We start from the raw sequence: 25,496 nt of genomic DNA on the forward strand, positions 1-25,496 counted from the left end.
ATGGCATGAATTGCTCACCTGGATAATTCAGTAATTAAGGCAAAATAATCCAATTTTAAGTTATACTAGGTATTTCAAATATTTTCCTACTTTTTAACTGCCTCTCCAAACAATGGTTCCAACTACAGGTGGACCAAATCCTGTTATTCTTGAAAATAAAGTTTTAATTTTTTTTTTTGCTATACTATCCTGATTAGGCCCCTTTTGTCCCACCCTAAGTGGGTCACATCCTTCGTTTAAACAACATAAGATGTCATTTAGCCAATTATGTGCCAAACCAATTTTCATCAAAATCCATTCAGGACTAGTGGCAATTTAAAGGATTAACCTTAATTTCCCTTATTGGGCCCGGCACCTCCTGCCCTAGAGGAGTCACAACCTCCGTTTATACGTTTGCCAATAATGCTCCAGACCAAATTTCATCAAAATCCATTCAGGCATTCAGGACTAGTAGGGATATAAAGGAAATGGTGACGGACAACAGATGCTGCACCATGGCATCTTCGGGCCAGGTGAGCTAATAAACTGCTAACAAAATCACATGGTGTCCTTCACTGCCTAGAATATAAAATATCAACATGATCATGTGAAAAATGTCCTATTTCACAGCAGTTTGTATTACAGTTCCTGTGCTATAGGATGTAACAGTGTCTTTCCAGCCTAATTGTACCTATAAACAGATTACATGTATATCACCCTTGTACTTGTTTGTAGTAAGAAATACAAAAGTACTGCAAGTCATATTTAAGAACAAACAAGAGGCCAAGAGGGCCTGTATTTCTTGCCTGGTTCACCTGGTTGGATTTGACCAAACATCAAAATAATGTTCATGTTCAATTCGATAATCGCTTTACTTGTTGAATTTGAATAATGTTCTATATGGTTATGGGGTGGGGATCTCAACTTCTTTCAAGGATATAACCCAGATATGAAGTCTAGACTCCCTTGGGGTGTGAAAAGAGGGATTTTTTTTTTTACATATTGTGTTTCAAGAAAATAAGTCCCTTGGGGTGAGGAAAATTCCCATGGCCTACTTTTACATCAGGATTATGTTTATCTCTTAATGCCCAGCAATGTTATTGCTATAAGTCTTCAGGGGAAGGGAAAGACCACAGGGCCTATTTTTACAACAGGATTGTGTTTATCTCTTGATGTCCATCAATGCTATACAGAGCAACCCGCTTATTTGCATAGCCCTTTTTCCATGACAAAATATGCAAATAACCGGAGTATTCGTATAGGCGGAGTTGGGTTTTGGCCCCTCTAATACACATGTAGATCGTCAGGTAGGTACTCAAAACGGGCGCTATGATTGTTTACGTTATTTGCATTAAACATATATTAAAACAAAATATCTAAAATATAAGAGTAAATACGAAATACATGGGTTGTTATTCTTTGTAAATGTACAAATAAAAATATTTGCATACACTTCATTGTTTACTAAAGTTACTTTTCACTCTGGGTCCTGGCCAGCCCCACAACTTGTAGCTTCTGAATCCCCACCACCTAGGGATGCTACCAGTAAAATATGGGCAATATCTATAACTTAGTTCCAGAGAAGAAGTCATTTTTAGCAATATAGCTTCGGACCAGATGAGCTAAAAATAAATCCTTTAGTAGGCTTCTTAAAATAAACTTATCATGGCATTTGGTTGCTTTAAGACTATCTAAAAACTTAACACTGTTATGGTCACATATATAGAGTTTTTTAAAAGGAAACTCCAACATGAGTAATCCCAGTACAAATTTGAGGGATGAACAAAGCACTTTCTATCGGAGGATGTGCTACAGCATTGGACTGGTGTGAAGATCCAAGGTGTGTGTTTCCGAAACCGAGATCACATACCATCTAGTGTTGTCCTGGTTGAGCCCTTGGAAAGACTTTACCCCAGTCAGAGATGATCTGCATAACATGTCACAAACCCCCCATATATCATTCGGTGAAAGAAATCACAATCTACTACAAAGAGACCCTGTCTCAAAATGTTGAGCAAACAATTGATCTTTTTACCCAGGTAATTGACTGCTTACTTAATGACACAACATTACTGATAATGCTTTTTTGTAACAGATCCTGTAAAAAAAAATTTAATTAAAGATGTTGTTGTGCTAGAGCATTACTGGCACATTGCTAAAACTGTAGTATCATCTGTTCCAAAAAATATGAAAAAAACAACATTTTGGATATTGGTAAGACATACAAAAATGTAGATGTTTCATGATTTATTGCGTTGATCAGATAGATAAGATAACAGTTGTATTGGCATTTTCATTTTATTTTACATTATATATATAAGTACACAATGAAAGAAGCTTTACACAACATAAAAATTGTGCATTTCATCAAATTCAATATCCAATGCAAGTCATCCCATATGACTTGTATAACATAAACACCATGTAACTACAATCTCATTATTATGGAAGATTGTATCCTTTAGAGATATCCAACAGTTGTTCAAAGTTCTGATAATCAAACAATATAGTTGTGATATTGGAATCAACAGATCCACACCTCACCATATGAATACTCTCACAGCAATATTGAATCATTCAAAAGTTCTGATAATCAAATTATGGAGTTATGATTTCAGACTTCACAAAGTGCCACACTTGGCAAAATAAAGCTGGTTTGACATCAGGATGTGCTATTTTTCTGCAGAGATGTGAGTTTGCTGTGCCAATCCTCCTCAGAGATATTCTTGGCCCATTCAGGAATATTGGTCGCAGGAAGGTGGATAGAAGACATAGCGGCCTTCACACTCTCTTCTTGTCCTGTTTAACATAAACAACTCTGATTATGTTCATCTTTTATTCAGAGGATTTTACAGAAGAAATACTATACAAAATAAGGAGAAAAATGTAAAACTATTTAGTTCTACAGTTCACTGCCTGGCTCGAGTATTTGGGACGGCCTTTGTATCACTACATGACAGATAAACAAGAGGCACATGGGGCCTGTATGCTCACTTGGATATTTCTAGCAAAACACCAATGCTTTTCCCATATTCAGATCCCCTTTAACTAAAATTTAACTGTCATTTTCCAAGGAAGATTAAAAGCAAGTTCGGAAGCAAATCACTAACATAATAACCATTTTTGACCATTTATTCAAAGCTGATTTCACTTTCCCCAAGTATTCTTCTGACCAAATTTGGTTAAAATCCATTCAGCCAATTTTCATCAATTTCTCTTAATTATAACAGGACATCGTGATGAAATATTAAGGGGAGATAACTCATCTTTACTTTCATGGTAAAAGTAATGTTTTTATTCTTTCATAATTGAATATTAATTAATCATAAGCAATGACTGCATGAAAGGTTATCTGATTTCCATTCATGACAAAATAGTTTCATTGAAAAAAATGTTCCAATTTCCGTATCTTGGTGCAATAAAATGCAGCCAAAAATACAATTCTTACTTGTGATTAAAATTTCTCAACTAAAACATGATTCTCCTTGAAACACTAAACATTTACAGAGAAATGTGGTCTTTTATCATCCTTATTTGAAATAATCACTTTTTTGAAAATTGTATGTTTTCTCTAAAACATTTTGATACATGTATTGAGAAAATGGTGGCACAAAGATCACTCATGTCAATTTTTATGACAATGTGTTCAGTATTTCCTGACCGTGTCGTATCCCCTTAATTACTTCTATTTCCCCTATTGGACCCCCACTCCTGCCCAAGGCGAGACCTTTATCCCTATTTATCAGATGCTATTGGTAAGTAGATTTCCCCAGTGGAACACTATTAATTTGTAAGTAGATTTCCCTGTGGAACACTATTTATTGGTAAGTAGATTTCCCCAGTGAAACACTATTTATTGGTAAGTAGATTTCCCAAGTGGAACACTATTAATTGGTAAGTAGATTTCCCAGTGAAACACTATTTATTGGTAAGTAGATTTCCCAGTGGAACACTATTAATTGGTAAGTTGATTTCCCAGTGAAACACTATTAATTGGTAAGTAGATTTCCCCAGTGAAACACTATTTATTGGTAAGTTGATTTCCCAGTGGAACACTATTTATTGGTAAGTAGATTTCCCAGTGAAACACTATTGATTGGTAAGTAGATTTCCCAGTGAAACACTATTTATTGGTAAGTAGATTTCCCAGTGGAACACTATTTATTGGTAAGTAGATTTCCCCAGTGAAACACTATTAATTGGCAAGTAGATTTCCCCAGTGAAACACTATTTATTGGTAAGTAGATTTCCCCAGTGAAACATTATTAATTTGGCAAGTAGATTTCCCCAGTGAAACACTATTTATTGGTAAGTAGATTTCCCAGTGGAACACTATTCATTGGTAAGTAGATTTCCCCAGTGGAACATTATTTATTGGTAAGTAGATTTCCCCAGTGAAACACTATTGATTGGTAAGTAGATTTCCCAGTGAAACACTATTGATTGGTAAGTAGATTTCCCCAGTGAAACACTATTTATTGGTTAGTAGATTTCCCCAGTGAAACACTATTTATTGGTTAGTAGATTTCCCAGTGAAACACTATTTATTGGTAAGTAGATTTCCTGAGTGAAACACTATATATTGGTAGTAGATTTCCCCAGTGGAACACTATTTATTGGTAAGTAGATTTCCCCAGTTGAACAATTTTTATTGGTAAGTAGATTTCCCCAGTGAAACACTATTTATTGGTAAGTAGATTTCCCAGTGAAACACTATTTATTGGTAAGTAGATTTCCCCAGTGAAACATTATTTATTGGTAAGTAGATTTCCCAGTGGAACACTATTTAAGTAGATTTCCCCAGTGGAACACTATTTATTAGTAAGTAGATTTCCCTGTGGAACACTATGAATTGGTAAGTAGATTTCCCAGTGGAACACTATTTATTGGTAAGTAGATTTCCCCCAGTGAAACACTATTTATTGGTAAGTAGATTTCCCAGTGAAACACTATTTATTGGTAAGTAGATTTCCCAGTGGAACACTATTTATTGGTAAGTAGATTTCCCAGTGGAACACTATTTATTGGTAAGTAGATTTCCCAGTGAAACACTATTTATTAGTAAGTAGATTTCCCAGTGAAACACTATTTATTGGTAAGTAGATTTCCCAGTGGAACACTATTTACTGGTAAGTAGATTTCCCAGTGGAACACTATTTATTGGTAAGTAGATTTCCCAGTGGAACACTATTTAAGTAGATTTCCCAGTGGAACACTATTTATTAGTAAGTAGATATCCCTGTGGAACACTATGAATTGGTAAGTAGATTTCCCAGTGAAACCCTATTTATTGGTAAGTAGATTTCCCAGTGGAACACTATTTATTGGTAAGTAGATTTCCTCAGTGGAACATTATTTATTGGTAGTAGATTTCCCAGTGGAACACTATTTATTGATAAGTAGATTTCCCTGTGGAACACTATTGATTGGTAAGTAGATTTCCCTGTGGAACACTATTTATTGGTAAGTAGATTTCCCAGTGGAACATTATTTATTAGTAAGTAGATTTCCCAGTGGAACATTATTTATTGGTAAGTAGATTTCCCAGTGGAACACTATTTATTGATAAGTAGATTTCCCCAGTGGAACACTATTTATTGGTAAGTAGATTTCCCAGTGGAACACTATTAATTGGTTAGTAGATTTCCCAGTGGAACACTATTAATTGGTAAGTAGATTTCCGAGTGGAACATTATTTATTGGTAAGTAGATTTCCCAGTGGAACATTATTTATTGGTAAGTAGATTCCCCCAGTGAAACACTATTTATTGGTAAGTAGATTTCCTGAGTGAAACACTATTTATTAGTAAGTAGATTTCCCAGTGGAACACTATTTATTGGTAAGTAGATTTCCCCAGTGAAACACTATTTATTAGTAAGTAGATTTCCCAGTGGAACATTATTTATTGGTAAGTAGATTTCCCCAGTGGAACATTATTTATTGGTAAGTAGATTTCCCCAGTGAAACACTATTTATTAGTAAGTAGATTTCCCCAGTGAAACACTATTTATTGGTAAGTTGATTTCCCAGTGGAACATTATTTATTGGTAAGTAGATTTCCCCAGTGAAACACTATTTATTAGTAAGTAGATTTCCCCAGTGAAACACTATTTATTGGTAAGTTGATTTCCCAGTGAAACACTATTTATTGGTAAGTTGATTTCCCAGTGAAACACTATTTATTGGTAAGTAGATTTCCCCAGTTGAACACTATTTATTGGTAAGTAGATTTCCCAGTGGAACATTATTTATTGGTAAGTAGATTTCCCCAGTGAAACACTATTTGTTAGTAAGTAGATTTCCCCAGTGAAACACTATTTATTGGTAAGTTGATTTCCCAGTGAAACACTATTTATTGGTAAGTTGATTTCCCAGTGAAACACTATTTATTGGTAAGTAGATTTCCCCAGTTGAACAATTTTTATTGGTAAGTAGATTTCCCAGTGAAACATTATTTATTGGTAAGTAGATTTCCCAGTAGAACACTATCTAAGTAGATTTCCCAGTGGAACATTATTTATTGGTAAGTAGATTTCCCCAGTGAAACACTATTGATTGGTAAGTAGATTTCCCTTTGGAACACTATTTATTGGTAAGTAGATTTCCCCTGTGAAACACTATTTATTGGTTAGTAGATTTCCCAGTGAAACACTATTTATTGGTAGTAGATTTCCCCAGTGAAACACTATTTATTGGTAAGTAGATTTCCCCAGTGAAACACTATTTATTGGTAAGTTGATTTCCCAGTGAAACACTATTTATTGGTAAGTTGATTTCCCCAGTGAAACACTATTTATTGGTAAGTAGATTTCCCCAGTGAAACACGACACTATTTATTGGTTAGTAGATTTCCCCAGTGAAACACGACACTATTTATTGGTAAGTAGATTTCCCATTGAAAACACTATTCATTGGGCAGTAGATTTCCCAGTAGAACACTATTTAATGGTATGTATTGGTAATAGAAATTCAAGCTTGAATTCTATTCTTACCTGGCTCCATTTGTATGGAAGATGTTCTCTGTTTGTTCCATAATAAATCTTTGGATTCAGGTTTTGGTAATTCAGGTAACTGTAAAATAGAAGTACATATGTAATCCTATATACCCAGTACCAGCTGGCATACTGTAATACAGCCAGTGTGTACATGGTTTGTTCTTTACTTGAAGTGGTACATACATGTATATGTATGGATGATATGGAGAATAGTCACAACTACTTTGTTGATGAATGTATAGCTATCAACATTGATGTAAACAATTGACAAACATTTCATCATCCTAAAGACCATTGTGTTAAACCCCATCTGGCTAATATCACCTGACAGCTTAAAGGGTATTTTATTGAAATACACGATAAGAAGTAAATAGACTAGAATTACAATATTTTACTATTCAGCAAACAGATTTACTGAATTTTAAAATGTTTTCTGTAAAGTGTCTAGGAATTTGTGGATGGCAGTGTATTTTAATGTTACCTTGCAAATGAATATGTACAATATACCTTCATATAACCTGCTGCCTGTCCGCCAGTGTTTTTGTGTAGCACATAGTGATCGAGCTTATTTAAATGTTCTGAATTGTCTTTATCACAGTCAGCAGAGTTAGGGCCCTCAGCACCTGCCTCAGTTGAGCTCGCACTGCTCTGACTTGATTGGCTGTGGTCATCTGTGTTCATTACACTTGTGCCTGGCACATCATTAGGTATATCATCAGGTTCCTGTGGCAACATCTGATATCCATAGTAACTGTCCCCATCCTCACTTTCGCTCTCGGAATCAGAGTTAGCATTGTCAATGACAAACTGGGGGGTGGGGATGTTTTCCACTTCCTGTTCGTCCTCGTCTGAGGGGGGTCCCTTGTCTGTTTCACCATCTGGCTCAGGCTGGGGAGACATTCTATTAGTCTTTTGGTGTTCCTGTAATTATATTTATATAAATATCAAACAATTTTATCATAAGTAAACCTAGACACAAACTTAAGAGTTTAATAGGTTTCAAAATGATGTATTTCTTACATTTTATTTGAGCTACATACAAGGAAATATCGAAAATATCATTCTATTTCCAACTAAGCTTACATTAATTAATTGACCAAGAAAGGAATTAATACCAGGGGACTAACTTTCTTTTTTACAGCTTACAGACTTCCATCATTAGTAAAGGATATATCATAGGTTTTTATTTAACAGACTGCTCAAACTCTAATCTCTGATCTCCCTGTGACCTATTCCACCACCTTGTATAGGTTATATATGCATGCACTCTATCAAAAAGTGCAAATGCAAGGGGTTCCTGGACAACATTATGTAAAAACTATGAAGCGATTATATTTAAAAATTTGGTGTTTCTTCTTGACTTCATGATCAGAACATATGTAATATATATATTACGAGGGCTGATTGATAAGTTATCAGCCTCGTATTGAAGGAGGTTCTCAAGGATGTTATTTTTAAGTCCTACTATTATTTGACTACCGGGTATATAGGACAGTGTTCCCAAGGACTGGTCTCATTTGGTTAGTTTATATCATCGAGGTAGCACTCTAAAAAGTAAACAAGACAAGTGGCTTTGCAATATGGACAAACTCAGTTAGGGTGAAAGAGTCTGTCATTGCTATGGCTGCCATTCACGATTGTGGCTTTAAATTGATTGAGTATCTACCTTATTCACCTGATCTTGCTCCATCAGACTTACCATCTTATAAGTCATGACACATTCTTATAAGGCATAACACCATAATGATCTTACAAGTCATAACACCATCATACAAGTCATTACACCTTGTAAGTAATAACACCATCTTTTAAGTCATAACACCATCTTATAAATCATTACACATTCTTATTTGTCATAATACCATCTTATAAGTCATGACACATTCTTATAAGTCATAACACCATCTTATAAATCATAACACATTCTTATTAGTCATAATACCATCTTATAAATCATAACACATTCTTATTAGTCATAATATCATCTTATAAGTCATGACACCTTATAAGTCATGACACCTTATAAGTCATGACACATTCTTATAAGTCATAACACCATCTTATAAATCATAACACCATCTTACAAGTCATAGCACCTTATTTGTCATAACACCTTCTTATAAGTCATGATCATAACACCTTATAAGTCAGAACACCTTCTAATAAGTCATAACACCATCTTGAAGTCATAAACCTTCTTATAAGTCATGACACCTTATAAGTCAGAACACCTTCTAATAAGTCATAACACCTTCTAATAAGTCATAACACCATCTTGAAGTCATAATACCATCTTATAAGTCATGACACCTTATAAGTCATGACACCTTATAAGTCATGACACATTCTTATAAGTCATAACACCATCTTATAAATCATAACACCATCTTACAAGTCATAGCACCTTATTTGTCATAACACCTTATAAGTCATAACACCTTATAAGTCAGAACGCCTTCTAATAAGTCATAACACCATCTTGAAGTCATAAACCTTCTTATAAGTCATAATAGCATCTAATACAGTAAATCATAACACCTTATATTTACTGTTCCATGTCATACAATATAGACATTGCACCACCTTACATTGTTATCTGATATATTTCAAGTAACATCATCATATACTGTCTTGTGTCATTACAAGACATAACCCCATCTTATATTGATCCTTTATAAGACAGGACACTATTATAGTTCATATGTACCTTTAATTAAAAAGTAATATATTAAGCTCTTTATTTGAGGACCCGATTGGAAATAATTATAAGCTTTCTTGGCTTAATTTTATAGCTGCTGTCAGAGACATATATACAGAGAGATTAGTAACATCGCTATTTCCCCGTACACGTAGTGGCTCCCTTTATTCGTGACCACTCTAGCATATCCCTTATCGAGAGCGTCCTGTCTCCTATCAAACACATGCGAGCGCAGGTAAATCGGGCTTTGCGTATGTGTGTATCGTAGTATTGGAACTTATTCGACATGTTCTGGTTAATCCGCCATTACGTCAGACCAAAACATCATCATTTTAAATACACACAGAAAGCACATCGTTTTATTTTTGCCACTACAAAAGTTACCACATTAACCAAAAACTATCAAACTTATGGGATATAGTCTTATTGATCATGCATATTGTTGTCATTTATCCGTATTTTCGAAAATCCATTGAGTCCTATTCGACATGTCCAAGTTTGTAATTAAGCCGCCATTACGTCAGACCAAAACATCGTCAATTTTAAACGCACACAAAAAGCACATCGTTTTATTTAGGCCACTACAAAAGTTACCACATTAACCAACAACTTTCAAACTTATGGGATATAGTCTTATTGATCATGCATATTGTTGTCATTTATCCGTATTTTCGAAAATCCATTGGGTCCTATTCGACATGTCCAAGTTTGTAATTAAGCCGCCATTACGTCAGACCAAAACATCGTCAATTTTAAACGCACACAAAAATCACATCGTTTTATTTTGGCCACTACAAAAGTTACCACATTAACCAAAAACTATCGAAGTTATGGGATATAGTCTTATTGATCATGCATATTGTTGTCATTTATCCGTATTTTCTAAAATCCATTGGGTCTTATCGACATGTCCAAGTTTTGTAATTAAGCAGCCATTACGTCCGACCAAAACGTCGTCAATTTTAAACGCACACAAAAAGCACATTGTTTTATCTAGGCCACTACAAAAGTTACCACATTAACCAAAAACTATCATACTTATGGAATGTGGTCTTGATTATCATGCACATTGTTGTCATTTATCCGTATTCTCGAAAACCCCATAGGGACTTTTCGAAAATTGGAGATTCCCGCCGATCTTTCCTGCGTTGTGCTTGACTTTCATACTCAAAATACAAACACTTGGACAGCAAATTGTGATATATTTCATATTGATGACACTTCTGCACTTTGATATTAATAAAATTAAAGCACATAATTGGATCTTGGTGATGATTTCAAATAGAAATTATCGATAATTATGTGTCTGGTTTTCAAGTTTTCTCCAATATGGCGTCTGGTGAAGACTGAACTGAGCGACCGCAAAGGATTGTGGGAAGGTCAGGGGCCACTATGTAAACACAAGGGCAAATAGAGAGCTGCCAATCTCTGTATATATGTCTCTGCTGCTGTGTATACATTGTTTACCATGTATGGTGCCTTAAACTTTGTGTTATACTGTGATAATTTTTAACTCAAATACTGGTGATATATATATAATGTATTTAATTAATATGTGATCTATGTATTTGTAACATGCTATTACCTGATGTATGAATAAATAGAATTATTTTAGTGAAAATCAGCCATAAACCTTATTTAACTTTACAATTGTATTAGGCCTTTACATGTTCTTTGAAACTGTGATGTATGTTTTGATTGTGATTATGTTTTGTTGAATTGGGTTTATAGTTTGATAACTCATGATCATATCATGCAGGTCATTCAATCGACAGTTACAGAAAATTCATAAATTCATCAACAACCCATCGTCCTGTCTAAGTTTCGTTATTAATAGTCTACCACTCAGGAAGAACATGGAAAACCAACACCAAGCATTACAAGAACTATGAAACAGCAGCAAATCTAAACAGAATCATTGTACCATTGCAGGATATAACCCCACTTGACGATATAGTGTCTTGAACGTAGAAAGAGTAGAGGGATTCAGATCAGCCCTTGCAGAAACCCACTAAGATATGTCTCTCTCTCCCGTCATGTTATGTCATTCTTGGTACCTACGACGTATCCAATGTAAATGTAAAGGAGACTTATTTTTAGAACTGACTCAGATGACCCAATCCATGAAAATTGTAAATTAAATCAATCACCGCAGGAAGGGAGATAATTCAATGTGTTTAAAAACTAGCTGTTCACAAAATGACACTTGGAAAATAAAGCCTAAAAGACAAAAAGAAAGTAAGTAAATTCAACAAAAATGTGAGCAAAAACTCCATACACTTGTCAATACTGATTATTTCTTGAACCACAAGTCCTCTTCGATTATTTGCTAGTCCACAGTAGAATTATACTCAATCTCCCTGCCATACACTCCTCTGTCAGATGATAGCCTAGCTCCGTGTTATTTCCGGAAATTGTCCAAGGGAGACAATTCTGGCGAGTGCGCATGCCTGCTGTTCTGTTCCGGTTACAAAATGGTAAGAGTGTGTTTTGTCATGAAAGAGGGGATTTTTAGTTGATTTAAGACAAGTAATCCATCAAGTATAAATAACTAGTACCACGTTTATTTGTGGCAATAACCCATTACGGTTTGAATTGAAATTTGACCATATCTTCTTTCTTCGTCCGAAAATATTCCAATATCTTGATTCCATGACTTGCTATTTTGAAGACCCCCCCCCCCCCCCCCGTTTTTCAATTTACGTTATACAAATCTTGATAGTTTTAAGAAAAATGATAGCTTTTATTACCATTTTCCATTGAACATTACTGAATATTTTGATAGTCTTATCATTGTTTTGTTTTTAACGTTAATTTGTTTAATTATGGGTATTTATTTGCCTAATTTCCAGCTTTTGTCAATATATAAGAAGTAGAATACTATCATTGTAATCGTATATCATTATGATAATCCCTATATGTTATAAAGTTAAAATCATATTGTGGCATGGCTGACATCATACAAAGTGATTCTGGACTTACAAAGCAATCCATAGTATTTGCTTCCATGATGCTAGCTGGTTGTGCATCACATACATGTGTATATGGGGCGAGTACAAAACCTGGAATGCACTCAGGCGTGAAGAGATTTTTGTTGATTTATTGTGTTTATTAAGTCATATCTCCGTTATTACTGAATGGATTTTGTTCGGACACCAGCAGTAAAAGGGTTGATTTATCCCCTTTAAAATGGTATAAGTTATATTGAACAGTATCAAAAATTAGAAGTGAAAGTGGTGGCCGGAATGAACCCATATGAAATAAAAACCTCGATATTGACAACTGTTTTCGTTATAATAAATACCCATATCTAAAATAATACTGAACAGATTTTTGTTGGGAAACCACCAGCAAACGGAGAATTTAGTACTCTTTCACGTGATATAAACTGTCTGAATACATGTTCGATATTAATCGCAAAAGTGGTGGCCGGAATGAATTGATGTGGTGTGAAAAATTGATAAAATAATCAAAGTTACATGTAAATTTCCATCTTTATTGGCCCATAACTCTTTTATTACTTAGCCGATTTATGTTTGGGAAACACTCTAGCCAAGATAATTTTATAGGCTTTAAGCTGATATAACTTTTAATAATATTCATTACAAATTTGGTACAAAAGTGGTGGCCGGAATGAACCTAGGTGAAATTCACGGACGCCATTTTACGAGTATGTCCAAGCCGATACCACACTACGTCTTATACAAAATGTACTAACATTAAAACAACAAATAGGACTACGTATACGTATATACACGGTACACTGGTCACCATGACCAGGTAACGGGCGGCTCGTTCACACCTTGATGAATATAATTAATCTTTAAATTAGCTTATACTGGTCAATGTCGGTTAACTAGAAAGCCAGTTATATACTACTTATAAGATACTCCAGTCCAGCTTGCAGATTTAGAGAAGATGTAACTGATGGGTTATCAAATAAAACGCCAAAATCTACGAAAAAACTAGGTACGTCAAAAACTCCTATTCAACAAATAAAAACTCCCACAAATCGATCTATTAAAAAGGAAACCTTAAGTCCTGTAAAAAAGGAAACCACGTGTTCCAAAAAGAAATTCAAGATTTCAGTTAGAAGATTATGATACTGTAATATATGCGAAGGTAATGTACAACTTATTAAAAAACGTTAAGTTGCTGAAGACGCAGAGTCGCTACAAAAGCCATATGTAAATAACTTGAATGAAGGACATAAACTTAAAATTTCCAATAAAGAATAGATTTGTTCTGATATTATAAACGCAGTACAATCAATAATGTCTAAACAATTTCCTGGTTTGAATGGTTTTCAGTTGACAAACTTAGCTCCAGTATATGATTCAAATAAATGCAAATGGAAAAACCAAATAACTTTTCAAGCTGTAGTTGCACCTTCTGTCCAAATTCACCATAATGGAAGAGACCACTGCATGGGTAACAAGTTTTCAAACAAGTAATGGAGATATATCAGTTCTAGACAGTCAAGCACCAAAAGAAATTCATACAGTTACTGTTAATACTCCGTCAATCAAACTTCAGCTTTGTAGTATTTACGGTAGCATCCCGGTCAAAATTCTAGATGTACAGGAACAAAATAACGGTAACGTTGTGGGCTTTATGCAATAGCTAATATGGTAGAATTTTGTTTTAACGGTAATTCATTCAAACAAAAAACTCATTTCATTGAAAATCAAATGCGGGATCACTTAATTTGGTGTTTAGATAAAGGTCATTTCATGCCGTTTCCACAGTTCGTTAAAATAGCATCACAACTAAAAAAGGCAAGTAATAACAGTATAACAATAAATTTTAGTTGTTCTTGTGGGTTTCCAGATTGGATGGATGAGATGATTGGCTGTGACTGGAGAACATTGCAAAACGTTGAAGCATAAAGGGTGTGCAAATATTAGAGATTCGGAAGAAAACTAGTCATGTTCCGAACATCGTAGGTTTTAAAAATTCATTTTCATATAACAATGAAACAAAAATATATTGACTCTCTATAAAAATAAAAAGAATAAAAAAACTTATAAAAAAAAAGATAGACATATAAATGGGCTCTGAAGTAGAACTGCGTCCACGTCTCAGAGCCTGGTAACAGAATGGCTTAAAGTTATACAGGTAATTTTTTTCCCGTTTGAGTTACTTCCCTTGTAGTCCAGAACCTACATGTAGCTTGTGTTGTTTTTACATTCACATTTTGTTCAAAATGGCGTCCGTGAATTTCACCTAGGTTCATTCCGGCCACCACTTTTGCACCGAATATGTGATGAATATTTTTAAAAGTCATATCAGCTTAAAGCCCATAAGATTATCTTGTCTAGAGTGTCACCCGAACAAAAATTGGTTCAGCAATAAAAGAGTTATGGGCCGATAAAGATGGAAATTTACATGTAACCGTGATTATTTTATCAATTTTTCACACCACATCAATTCATTCCGGCCACCACTTTTGCGATTAATATCGAACATGTATTCAGACAGTGTATATCACGTGAAAGAATACTAAATTCCCTGTTTGCTGGTGGTTTCGGAACAAAAATCTGATCAGTATTATTTGTGATATGGGTATTTATTATAACGAAAACAGTTGTCAATATCAAGATTTTCATTTCATATGGGTTCATTCCGGCCACCACTTTCACTTCTAATTTTGATACTGTTATATATAACTTACACCATTTTAAAGATGATAAATCAACCCTATTACTGCTGGTGTCCGAACAAAAATCCATTCAGTAATAACGGAGATATATCCTAATAAATACAAAATATTATGAAAAATCTCTTCACGCCTGAGTGCATTCCGGGTTTTGTCCTCACCCGTGTATACGTATCTGGGGGGAAGGGGGGAGTCCTGGTATGATCCTACATTACAGAAAGGGCTTATGCTGAATCATATCTGTTCGAATGATCACCTGTTGTCCTGGTATATGAACATGTCAAGTCCTAGCTATAGCCAAGTCAATATATAGGAAGCAGTTAGTATTAACAGTGTTACATATATAATTCTCATCCAGGAAAGGACTTCTCTCAAGTTTTTCTTACAGCATATTAACTATAAGCAATTACTAAGCTTGTGGAGCAAGCTTGTGGAGAATTTTGTCAGTAATTCCTGGGTTCCTTCATGTACTTCAATGTAACAGAGCAAGGTTATTATCATTTCCAATGTCTCCACTAATAATCAAACTTTAGGCTATTATTTTATACAAGAGTTAGCCAAAGCTTAGTAGGTGTTTCTACCCAATTACTAAATCACTCAACCATGTCATTATCATCAATATGACATTTTGCATTGGTAAACATGTACAAATACCAAACCCGATAATATTATGTTTTGTCTAATCATGACCTATCAGTTGATTCTACTTAGATAGATATCCTTTTGTGAATTTCATTTCAGTAGTAACAATTATTTTGTTAAATCTTTACCTTAATATATATGGATATTATTCAGTAAAATTCACAACTGAATGTTCTGTTGAAAAGCACAGTCTTTGACGTGGTCATGTTTAGTACAGGGGTACAGATTGCAGAACAAGACAGTCTATAGACTTATTCCTATGTAAGATCATCGAGAATAGAAGATTTCAAGCTTGCAAGTAACAATTGCAAAAGATAAAATGACATAATTCTTATGTAATGCAGGGAACAATTTTAAAAAGACAAAATGGTCACCTGTGTATGTTCAGTTTGTTGATTGTTTATATTTCAGGGCCAACAACAGTCCGGTGGGGCTGGAGGCCAAGGGGAAAAGAAAGATGACAAGGTTTGTATAAAGGATGCCAACTTTCAAATAATTGTAAAGCTTTATACGAAGTAACCTGAGAGTCTGTTTGACATCATTCGAGATCATCAAATATTTTCATGAATATGGAGTGATTTATCAGAAGTCAGATTTTATGTATTGTATGACTGCAGGGGTTGACACTAACTTAATCACCTTGACAGACCGCCTGGCTGCCAGGTTTTAAAATGAGGCAGCCTGGGCTGCCAAAGGTGAAGCCCTATCTTGGGGGATATGGAGGCATGTCCCTCCAACCCCTAACCCCAACACTGAGGAAAACATTGAATATTCTAGATGCAGTTTCCTACATTCTAGTTCATTCTGAGCATAAAGATATTGGATATAACACCAGAAGGTTTTATGAAAAAAGTTTTGAAAATAAACTTATTGAAGTAAATGAAGAAAACTTTAGCTGGACATTACCAGGTATACATTTGACTGAAAAAAAACTGATTGGTTATGTATACTATATGCAGTCTGCAAATACATTTTTGTAATGCTGTTTCAAGATAAAAGATTGCTTGTATTATAATGAAGTTTTGAATTCATATTATAAATGCATATGTTATCATAGTCTTATATAGATTTATATTGGACACATTTGCTTATTTCAAAGGAGAAAAAGAAGAAGTATGAGCCCCCAGTGCCGACTCGTGTCGGCAAGAAGAAGAAAAAGATGAAAGGTCCTGACACCGCCAGCAAGCTCCCTAAAAGTACGTCATCATTTATTTTTCTATTCATAGTAGCGCATTAAAAGCACATAAACTTTGTAAAACCAAGAAACACAGCCTGAGAAATAAACCTTTATGCACAATGCAACATATTTGATATATCAAACTAGGAATGTAAAATAAGGCTTCTATTTACATATAATAGATCATATACTTTAATATGGTTAACCTAATATCAGTATCTTTGCTTCATTTAACGAAGTTTCATGTGTGATGTTTCTTAATACCAGTTAGTATGATCCTCCTGATATTGAACCACTGTTGTAACTATCAGGAAAGGTGTAGAATACAAAAAATACTTTTCTATTTGACAGTTACACCACATACAAGATGTCGACTGAAGCTATTAAAGATGGAAAGAATCAAAGACTATTTATTATTAGAGGAAGAATTTATCAAGAACCAGGAGAGACTGAAGCCACAAGAAGAGAAACATGAGGTAAAGTTTTATTGAGACTACATCTTTGGAATATACAAGGTTTCCACTCTTGCTACTCATGTTGTCTCTTCTGCAAAATGAAAGACTCGCTCATCAATAGGTATTTGTTGTCCAAATTATTAAAATGATTCATTAGCTTTTCCATATTGGTCTAACATTGATTAACTTTGCATCTCCCACCCTCTAAAACATAAAGAAATATTTTTATTCGTGTCATTGAGCAACATTGTTTGTGAAAGTGACATTTTTTTTTTACAGTAACCTTTGAACACTGACCTAGGTTATGTCACTTAAGTTAATTACTTCCTTTGTGTTAAAAATGACCACAGCTCGGATCGTAATCAAAGCCATACCTATATCAAAAGGGCTGATAAAATTTCGAAATAATTCAGACTAAAGTGATTTGTTGAATCCGAGCATAAAAACTTTGTTGATAACTGTCTTATTAAGATGAAAGAGGAGTTACAGAAATTTAAACTTACACTAAATTAAAAGAGAAAAATCTCCAGTCGGAGAGATTCTGAGGAGGATACTTAGTGGCATGCATGACCTTAAAAAAAAGTTGTAAACAAATGAGAAAGAAGAGGTCAACTCCTGAAACCAGGTTTCCAAACAGTATATTCTAATTTCTTCTTCTTTAGCTGGATGCCAACATGTCTCCACGTCATTAGGGCACAGCTTACATGGTGTACATATAGCTAGGAGTAACAATAGATTATAATGTCATTGTTAAGTTACCACAGAAGTTGTTAAGTATCATAGACAGAGCTCATTTGTTATTAGTCTAACACATTACAGAAGATATATATGTTTGCAGGATTTTGGTTCTTTGAGAATCTCTCCAACTGGAGATTTTTCTCTACTTGTTATATATATTTGTGCTGAAGTTGAATCCCTGCTTTCCTTATGGAGAAGAATCTGTACTCTCCTGACCTTTTCTGACTCTCTCACCATTTGGATGAAGATCGAAAACCTTATCTGAACATAAAATTTTGACACCCTGTGTTCTACCTACTCCGTGTTGTGGATGGAATGACAAGCACTACTTCTTATGCCTCACTTACATGAATGCCAAACTTCAGGCCTTATATATATATAATGGACTAAACACTTGATACATACTGTATTTCTTGAATGCAGAATAAAACTCTTGTCTCAAGACAGCAAATGTCACCCAAGGAAAAATTATCCTATTATTTTCATTCAACAAAAGGAGATGGATCATTGAATACTGCTCAACACACTATTGCTCGGCCATAAGAAGTCAAATCCAAATCTACTGCATTCTCTACTTGCAAACTGCATCCCTATATATATACCATTCTTCAGCTGAATATAACCAAATCTATGAAGAGCCCGTTATTTGTTGGTACGTCCATAGAAGATGTCTTATTATTTGTTAACAATTCACTATAAAATAATCTTTTAATTGTTTACAGGAGGAACGGACAAAGGTAGATGAACTGCGTGGCTCGCCCATGTCTGTTGGTAATCTGGAAGAAATTATTGATGACAACCATGCCATCGTGTCAACATCTGTAGGAAGTGAGCACTACGTCAGTATTCTGTCGTTTGTGGATAAGGACCAGTTGGAGCCTGGCTGTTCAGTCCTCCTCAACCATAAGGTCAGTACAACTTGTGCTAGCATGTCATATTTCAGGTCAACATGATGCACTGTTAGGGTTATTCTATTAAAACATCTATCTCACCTCAGAACTCTAGTAGATTTTGTACAAGGACCCAATGAAATTTTAATCTGCATTGAAGTAATAGGCAGAAAACTCAACATAGGCAGGTTCAAAGCAGAGCATGAATTCTAACCTATATTCATATACTAATTAGTTGGTATATATAAAGCTATTTAACTTGAGAGGTTTTAGTTTTGTTGTAGAACATTAGATGAAGTGAAAAATCAAAATTCTAGGATTGTGAATGTCTTCCTCCTTGGAACAACAGATTGCCTGGGGGGTGGGGGGCTAATCCTAGGGCTCTTTGGCAGTCTTTGACATTTTGCTGGGGAAAATAAAATACAATTTTACCTTAATAAAGAATAAAAGCTGATTTGTATCTGATCTTCATTTTACTTTGAACAGGTACATGCTGTAGTGGGTGTACTGTCAGACGATGTGGACCCTATGGTGACAGTGATGAAGCTAGAGAAAGCTCCACAAGAGACATATGCCGACATTGGTGGTCTAGATCAACAAATTCAAGAAATCAAGGTTTGTGTGAATACTTGTTTAAAGTGGTGTATAGCCTATAGCCAGGTAACATCTATTTCAGCCACAAATGAATTTTGAAGGAGGGGGAGACACTTTAAATGGATAACAGTTGATACATATTTGGGTGTGAAAGTTAACATCAGACATTGTATATCTGGTCATGAATGGAAAAAAATAGTGGTTGGCAGGCGTCTTAAAATCATGCTTTCTTTACTCTGAGGAGTTGATTTAGGAATACATTCATTTCATGTGATTTTCAAATAGTAATCTTCACATTAAAAAAATGACTTGAAAGTCTTGTGTGCATTCCTTAAGCTTACACTTTCATATTTTCTTACCTCTCCCACCATTCTGGAAATCATATTAAACAAAACTGACCAGCTCTGACAGAACAATAGTTGCTGTGTCACAATAAGTGTAGAGTGGATTGTCGCAGAAAAAGGTCCAGTCAGGTTTTGTGTTGCTGCTTATAACATGCAAGTTAGACATAATGGATTTGCAATTAAACAAAGATTTTCTGATAGATTTTGGTGCGATAATGTGCATCAATATCTATTATTTCATGAATTTTTGTACATTTGTTTGTGCAACAAATTTCTATTGTGCTAATATGATGTTTCAGGTGTTACAATTTGAGTAGACTGTATGTCTCTTTGTATTACTGACTCAGTCACTATATGAATTAAAGAGTCATTAAAACTTCAAAAATCTTTATTCAAAAGTTGAACATTGATGTAGCATGTTCTATTATATAATTATAGGAGTCTGTAGAGCTGCCTCTCACACATCCAGAGTACTACGAGGAGATGGGAATCAGACCTCCAAAAGGTGTTATATTGTATGGTCCCCCTGGTACCGGTAAGACCTTATTGGCCAAGGCAGTGGCCAATCAAACTTCAGCTACCTTCCTCAGAGTGGTCGGCTCAGAACTTATACAAAAGTATCTCGTAAGTTTTGGTTCATTTAAATTTTCATGAGGAGGGAGGGGCTCTTAAATAAGATCACCCTTTGATTATCAGATATCCTTAAACAGGTCGTGTTATTGGTATTTCACCAGAAATATTGGAAGGATTTTTCTTCAATTTCAAATATAGGTTCCTTTTGTCCCTTTACAATTGTGTTCAATTTGAAACTGATCATGGAAGCAATATGCGAGACAGACTGCAATGGATTATTTCATTTGTAATTTGTTATTGCTATTTCACAGATTGGTCAATATTGATCTTTCATCCACTTTCATCAGTCTTATTCTCTACGCAGTTGTAAATGTTTACTTTTGGAAATGATCAGAATAACAAATGCACAGTCATATTTTTGTTATGCAACATGTCAATATAAAGAAGATTAAAGGGAAAGACAAGAAAAGTACATCAAATGATACCAAGAGATCAAATTGTTAGATTGACCTTTACTTGTTTTCATATATAGGGTGATGGGCCAAAGCTTGTTCGAGAGCTGTTCAGAGTTGCAGAGGAACATGCCCCATCTATTGTGTTTATAGATGAGATTGATGCTGTGGGAACAAAAAGGTGGGTTAACCAACAGTTGGATTTCCATGGGTGATTTCAAGGCTATTCTATCTAATGCAATTACATAATTATGGGGATAAACATCAACCAATCATTGCTGTGCTTCCAAATGGTGATGCTTGTGCAGAATTTAGTGGTGGGACATCGGTTGGGAATTCAAACCGATCCGATGATCGGATCGGCTAATGCTGCCGATGTCGTTTACCGATTATTTAATGGTTATAAGAATATCTTCCACAACAAAGTGCAGAGTTATTTTATTGCTCTCAAACTACTAATAGTTGCTTAATTGGTTGTGTGTGTGTTTCTAACTTATTTTGCTTATCATTTATTGATATACAGCTTGCATTATTGTTGATATTGTGTTACTCTATTAGTGTAATATCAATAACCCTCACTATTGGTAGTTATGTACTTAGTAGAAGTAGTAGTACGGACTAGTACCACTAGTACACTTGCATGAACTCGCACATTATATTGGATATATAATCCTATAGTCCAGGAGTGTTGTGGTAGTTTAGTGCACCGATATCCTGCACATTGTTGTTGTCTCTGAGATTGACTTTTGTCGGCGGCAAATTATCAGAAATTTTAATAAAATCCGAAATATTTCCATACTTCGCTTTTGGCTTTACTTCCGGGATGAGGGTATATTGTCTTATTTTCCAGTTGTTCATCGTCAGATTTAATTGTGACTGTAATACTACTACTAGTATCATCCTTAGCGGTGTCACTTCCATCAACACGTGCCGCCATTTGCAATGGTTTTTAAAGGCTAAAGAGTAGTCTCCCTTCGGTCATGTTCGAATAGTATTCAAGGGTGCGTTCGGCCGAACTATGATCGATTAATCGGTTTCGGGAAACAAGAACTGATGATCGACATCGGAAGGCTCTAACAAGTTGTCAATCGATTATATCCGATGATCGACCCACCACTAGTGCAGATGTATCAAGTTTTAACACTGCAGTTTGCAGTTTTAATCATAACAGTTAAAAAGATCAATATGATGAATTCTAAAGCAGATTGACAGATATATATTAAGATTACAGGGATCTATTTATGTTGTGGGAAATTTTCACCTAGTCACATAGATGTCATATACGTCATGTAAAATTTATGTTTGCTTTGTTCAACACTCCATATTTTATAACCACATAGGTAAAGAATGTGTTTGCTGATATTTTTGTAATAATATTGTTTGCCCTTATTGGGAATGTTAGGCTTAAAAAGGTGGGGAAGGTGTGAACATAAGGTCTTTTACAGTACATGTAACCATATATTGGAGTTACCCTGTCTTGGCTTTACTTAATAAGGATTATTCCCCTTTAACTCTATGTGAGAGTTGGGGACTTTACTAAATTTGGTGTATGGTTTGCAGTTCTAGTTTTATTTGCAAATTGATAAAGCAGGTATTGTTATAACTTCAGTTTTGTCACAGTAATTTATTTTTGTTTTAGATACGATTCCAATTCTGGAGGTGAGAGGGAAATCCAGAGGACCATGCTCGAGCTGTTGAATCAGCTTGATGGTTTTGACTCCCGGGGAGATGTCAAGGTGAGTACATTAGCTCTGCTGTTATATCAGCTCTGTCACAAGCGTTGTTATAAAGCAATTTCTGGAGAAAAACCATTTGTTGCAATTTTAAAATAAATAACATTGATAGTTCTTTTTAGAAAAAGGAAAAAAATGTCACAGAAGGAAACTTTTGTCACCTTATGAAAATCCTTTTCTGAATATCAGTCGGTTCATCTGTACATACTGACCAGTTTAGCTAAATCTCTATTTTCTTCATGGATTCGTCAAGGAATACAATACTGTACTTTATGAGAATTTCTATACTGTAATCTCACCCAACTATGGTTCAACCATGTTTAGCTACAAATTCTTAAATATAGGACTAGAGCATACCTATACCTGAAGAATGTATCACAAAGTAAGATTGAATTTTAGTTATAGGACAGGATACTCAAACATGAACAAAAGATAGGGACACGTACATGATATTCAGCCACCTATTAGATGGATTACATTATGAAGTGTTCTGATGCATTTTCTTCTAACTATACTTGAAGGTTGTAATGGCTACAAACCGGATCGAGACTCTGGATCCTGCCTTGATCCGACCTGGTCGGATTGATAGGAAGATCGAGTTCCCATTGCCTGATGAGAAGACAAAGAGGAGAATATTTAATATCCATACAAGTAGAATGACCCTTGCTGAAAATGTCAACATCGATGACTATGTCATGGCAAAGGATGACCTGTCTGGGGCAGATATCAAGGTGAGGAATATGAGACTGAGCTTGGCCTCTTTAGCTACCATTGAATCTCTGAAGTTTTTTTGTGACAATGTGCTGTATAAATTATAATATCACTCAGTTTCTTCATATTAAATTACATTCTCTTCTGTCAAAAATGGATAATTTCATTGCATCAAATGAGTGTCTACAATGATGTCTTCAGCACATTCATTGAAACTATTTAGGATTCGTAAATCTACATTTCCTACACATTACAAACTCCCTCTGAAAACTTTCCTACATTTTACAAAATCCCTCTTGAAATGAGTTACTTAAATTGAACTATCTTCATACAGGCAATATGTACTGAAGCTGGCTTGCTTGCTCTCCGAGAGAGGAGAATGAAAGTGAGAAATGAAGACTTCTCAAAGGCAAAGGAGAATGTGCTGTACAGGAAGAACGAGGGAACTCCAGAGGGCCTTTATCTCTAATGTCTGTTCACAGTAGTGTCATGCTGGTAATAGTCACCATTCCTAGGACCAGCACAACCAAGTCATGGACTTTCTGATATTTGTAGTGCTAAGTTTAAATTATCAGGTGGAAACTTGTTCTGGAAAAAAAAAAGGATTCTATGTGTGAAAATCATCTAACATGAAAGGAAGTATGTGTGAAAGTTATTTGTATGATGAATAAAAACTTTGTTGTCAACAAATTAGGTGTTGTTTTAATAGAATATTATCTTCCCATCTAGCTGTCTGTCTGGGGATATATAAAGTGGTCTAGAGACCTGATATTGGGTCTGTAGTATCCTGGGGTGAATGACCTTGACCTACATGCAAGGTCACATGGGTAAAATATGCTTAAATCTTTAAATGACGACTTCTGAATAACCAAGAGGCCCAGGGACCTGATACAAAACATGTAGTATTCTTGGTTGACGGGCCATAAAGTTTGTTCAAATGATGACCTTGACCTACATGCAAAGTCACATGCGTCAATATGCTTAAATCTTAAAAGACTTCTAAATAACCAAGAGGCCCAGAGACCTGACAATAAACATGTAGAATACTGGGTTGAGGGGCCATAAAGTTTGTTCAAATGAATGACCTTGACCTACATGCAAGGTCACATGGGTAAAATATACTTAAATCTTTAAATGACATCTGAATAACGAAGAGGCCCAGGGACCTGAAACAAAACAAGTAGTATTCTTGGTTGACGGGCCATAAAGTTTGTTCAAATGAATGACCTTGACCTACATGCAAAGTCACATGCGTCAATATGCTTAAATCTTAAAAGACTTCTAAATAACCAAGAGGCCCAGAGACCTGACAATAAACATGTAGAATACTGGGTTGACGGGCCATAAAGTTTGTTCAAATGAATGACCTTGACCTACATGCAAGGTCACATTGGTAAAATATGCTTAAATCTTTAAATAACGACATCTGAATAACGAAGAGGCCCAGGGACCTGAAACAAAACAAGTAGTATTCTTGGTTGACGGGCCATAAAGTTTGTTCAAATGAATGACCTTGACCTACATGCAAAGTCACATGCCTCAATATGCTTAAATCTTAAAAGACTTCTAAATAACCAAGAGGCCCAGAGACCTGACAATAAACATGTAGAATACTGGGTTGAGGGGCCATAAAGTTTGTTCAAATGAATGACCTTGACCTACATGCAAGGTCACATGGTTAAAATATGCTTAAATCTTTAAATGACATCTAAATAACGAAGAGGCCCAGGGACCTGAAACAAAACAAGTAGTATTCTTGGTTGACGGGCCATAAAGTTTGTTCAAATGAATGACCTACATGCAAAGTCACATGCGTCAATATGCTTAAATCTTAAAAGACTTCTAAATAACCAAG

The 25,496-nt window shown here is 35.0% G+C and overlaps 2 protein-coding genes across 3 annotated transcripts; one reads left to right on the forward strand and one right to left on the reverse strand.

Moving 5' to 3' along the window:
• Positions 1 to 2,263: 2,263 nt before the first annotated feature.
• LOC117324083 (male-enhanced antigen 1-like) lies at positions 2,264 to 12,098 on the reverse strand. Of its 2 annotated transcripts, none has more exons than XM_033879714.1 (4): positions 11,952 to 12,098; positions 7,483 to 7,896; positions 6,973 to 7,051; positions 2,264 to 2,778 (listed from the first exon to the last, which is right to left on the reverse strand). In XM_033879714.1, the coding sequence occupies exons 2-4, from the start codon at positions 7,873 to 7,875 to the stop codon at positions 2,642 to 2,644; spliced, it is 609 nt and encodes a 202-aa protein (XP_033735605.1). In that variant the 5' UTR covers positions 7,876 to 7,896; positions 11,952 to 12,098; the 3' UTR covers positions 2,264 to 2,641. The 2 variants fall into 2 exon arrangements, with proteins under 2 accessions (XP_033735605.1, XP_033735604.1); XM_033879713.1 differs by lacking the exon at positions 11,952 to 12,098 and adding an exon at positions 11,598 to 11,825.
• A 2-nt stretch (positions 12,099 to 12,100) lies between these two features.
• LOC117324082 (26S proteasome regulatory subunit 4) lies at positions 12,101 to 24,331 on the forward strand. Its single transcript, XM_033879712.1, has 11 exons — positions 12,101 to 12,150; positions 16,386 to 16,439; positions 17,074 to 17,170; positions 17,503 to 17,627; positions 19,067 to 19,252; positions 19,721 to 19,849; positions 20,611 to 20,796; positions 21,278 to 21,378; positions 22,837 to 22,933; positions 23,452 to 23,661; positions 23,976 to 24,331. Exons 1-11 carry the CDS (start codon positions 12,148 to 12,150, stop codon positions 24,108 to 24,110), a joined length of 1,323 nt encoding a protein of 440 aa, XP_033735603.1. The 5' UTR covers positions 12,101 to 12,147; the 3' UTR covers positions 24,111 to 24,331.
• The last annotated feature ends 1,165 nt before the right edge of the window (positions 24,332 to 25,496 follow it).

The sequence above is a fragment of the Pecten maximus genome, chromosome 3 (assembly GCF_902652985.1).
Source record: "Pecten maximus chromosome 3, xPecMax1.1, whole genome shotgun sequence".
NCBI lineage: Eukaryota > Metazoa > Mollusca > Bivalvia > Pectinida > Pectinidae > Pecten > Pecten maximus.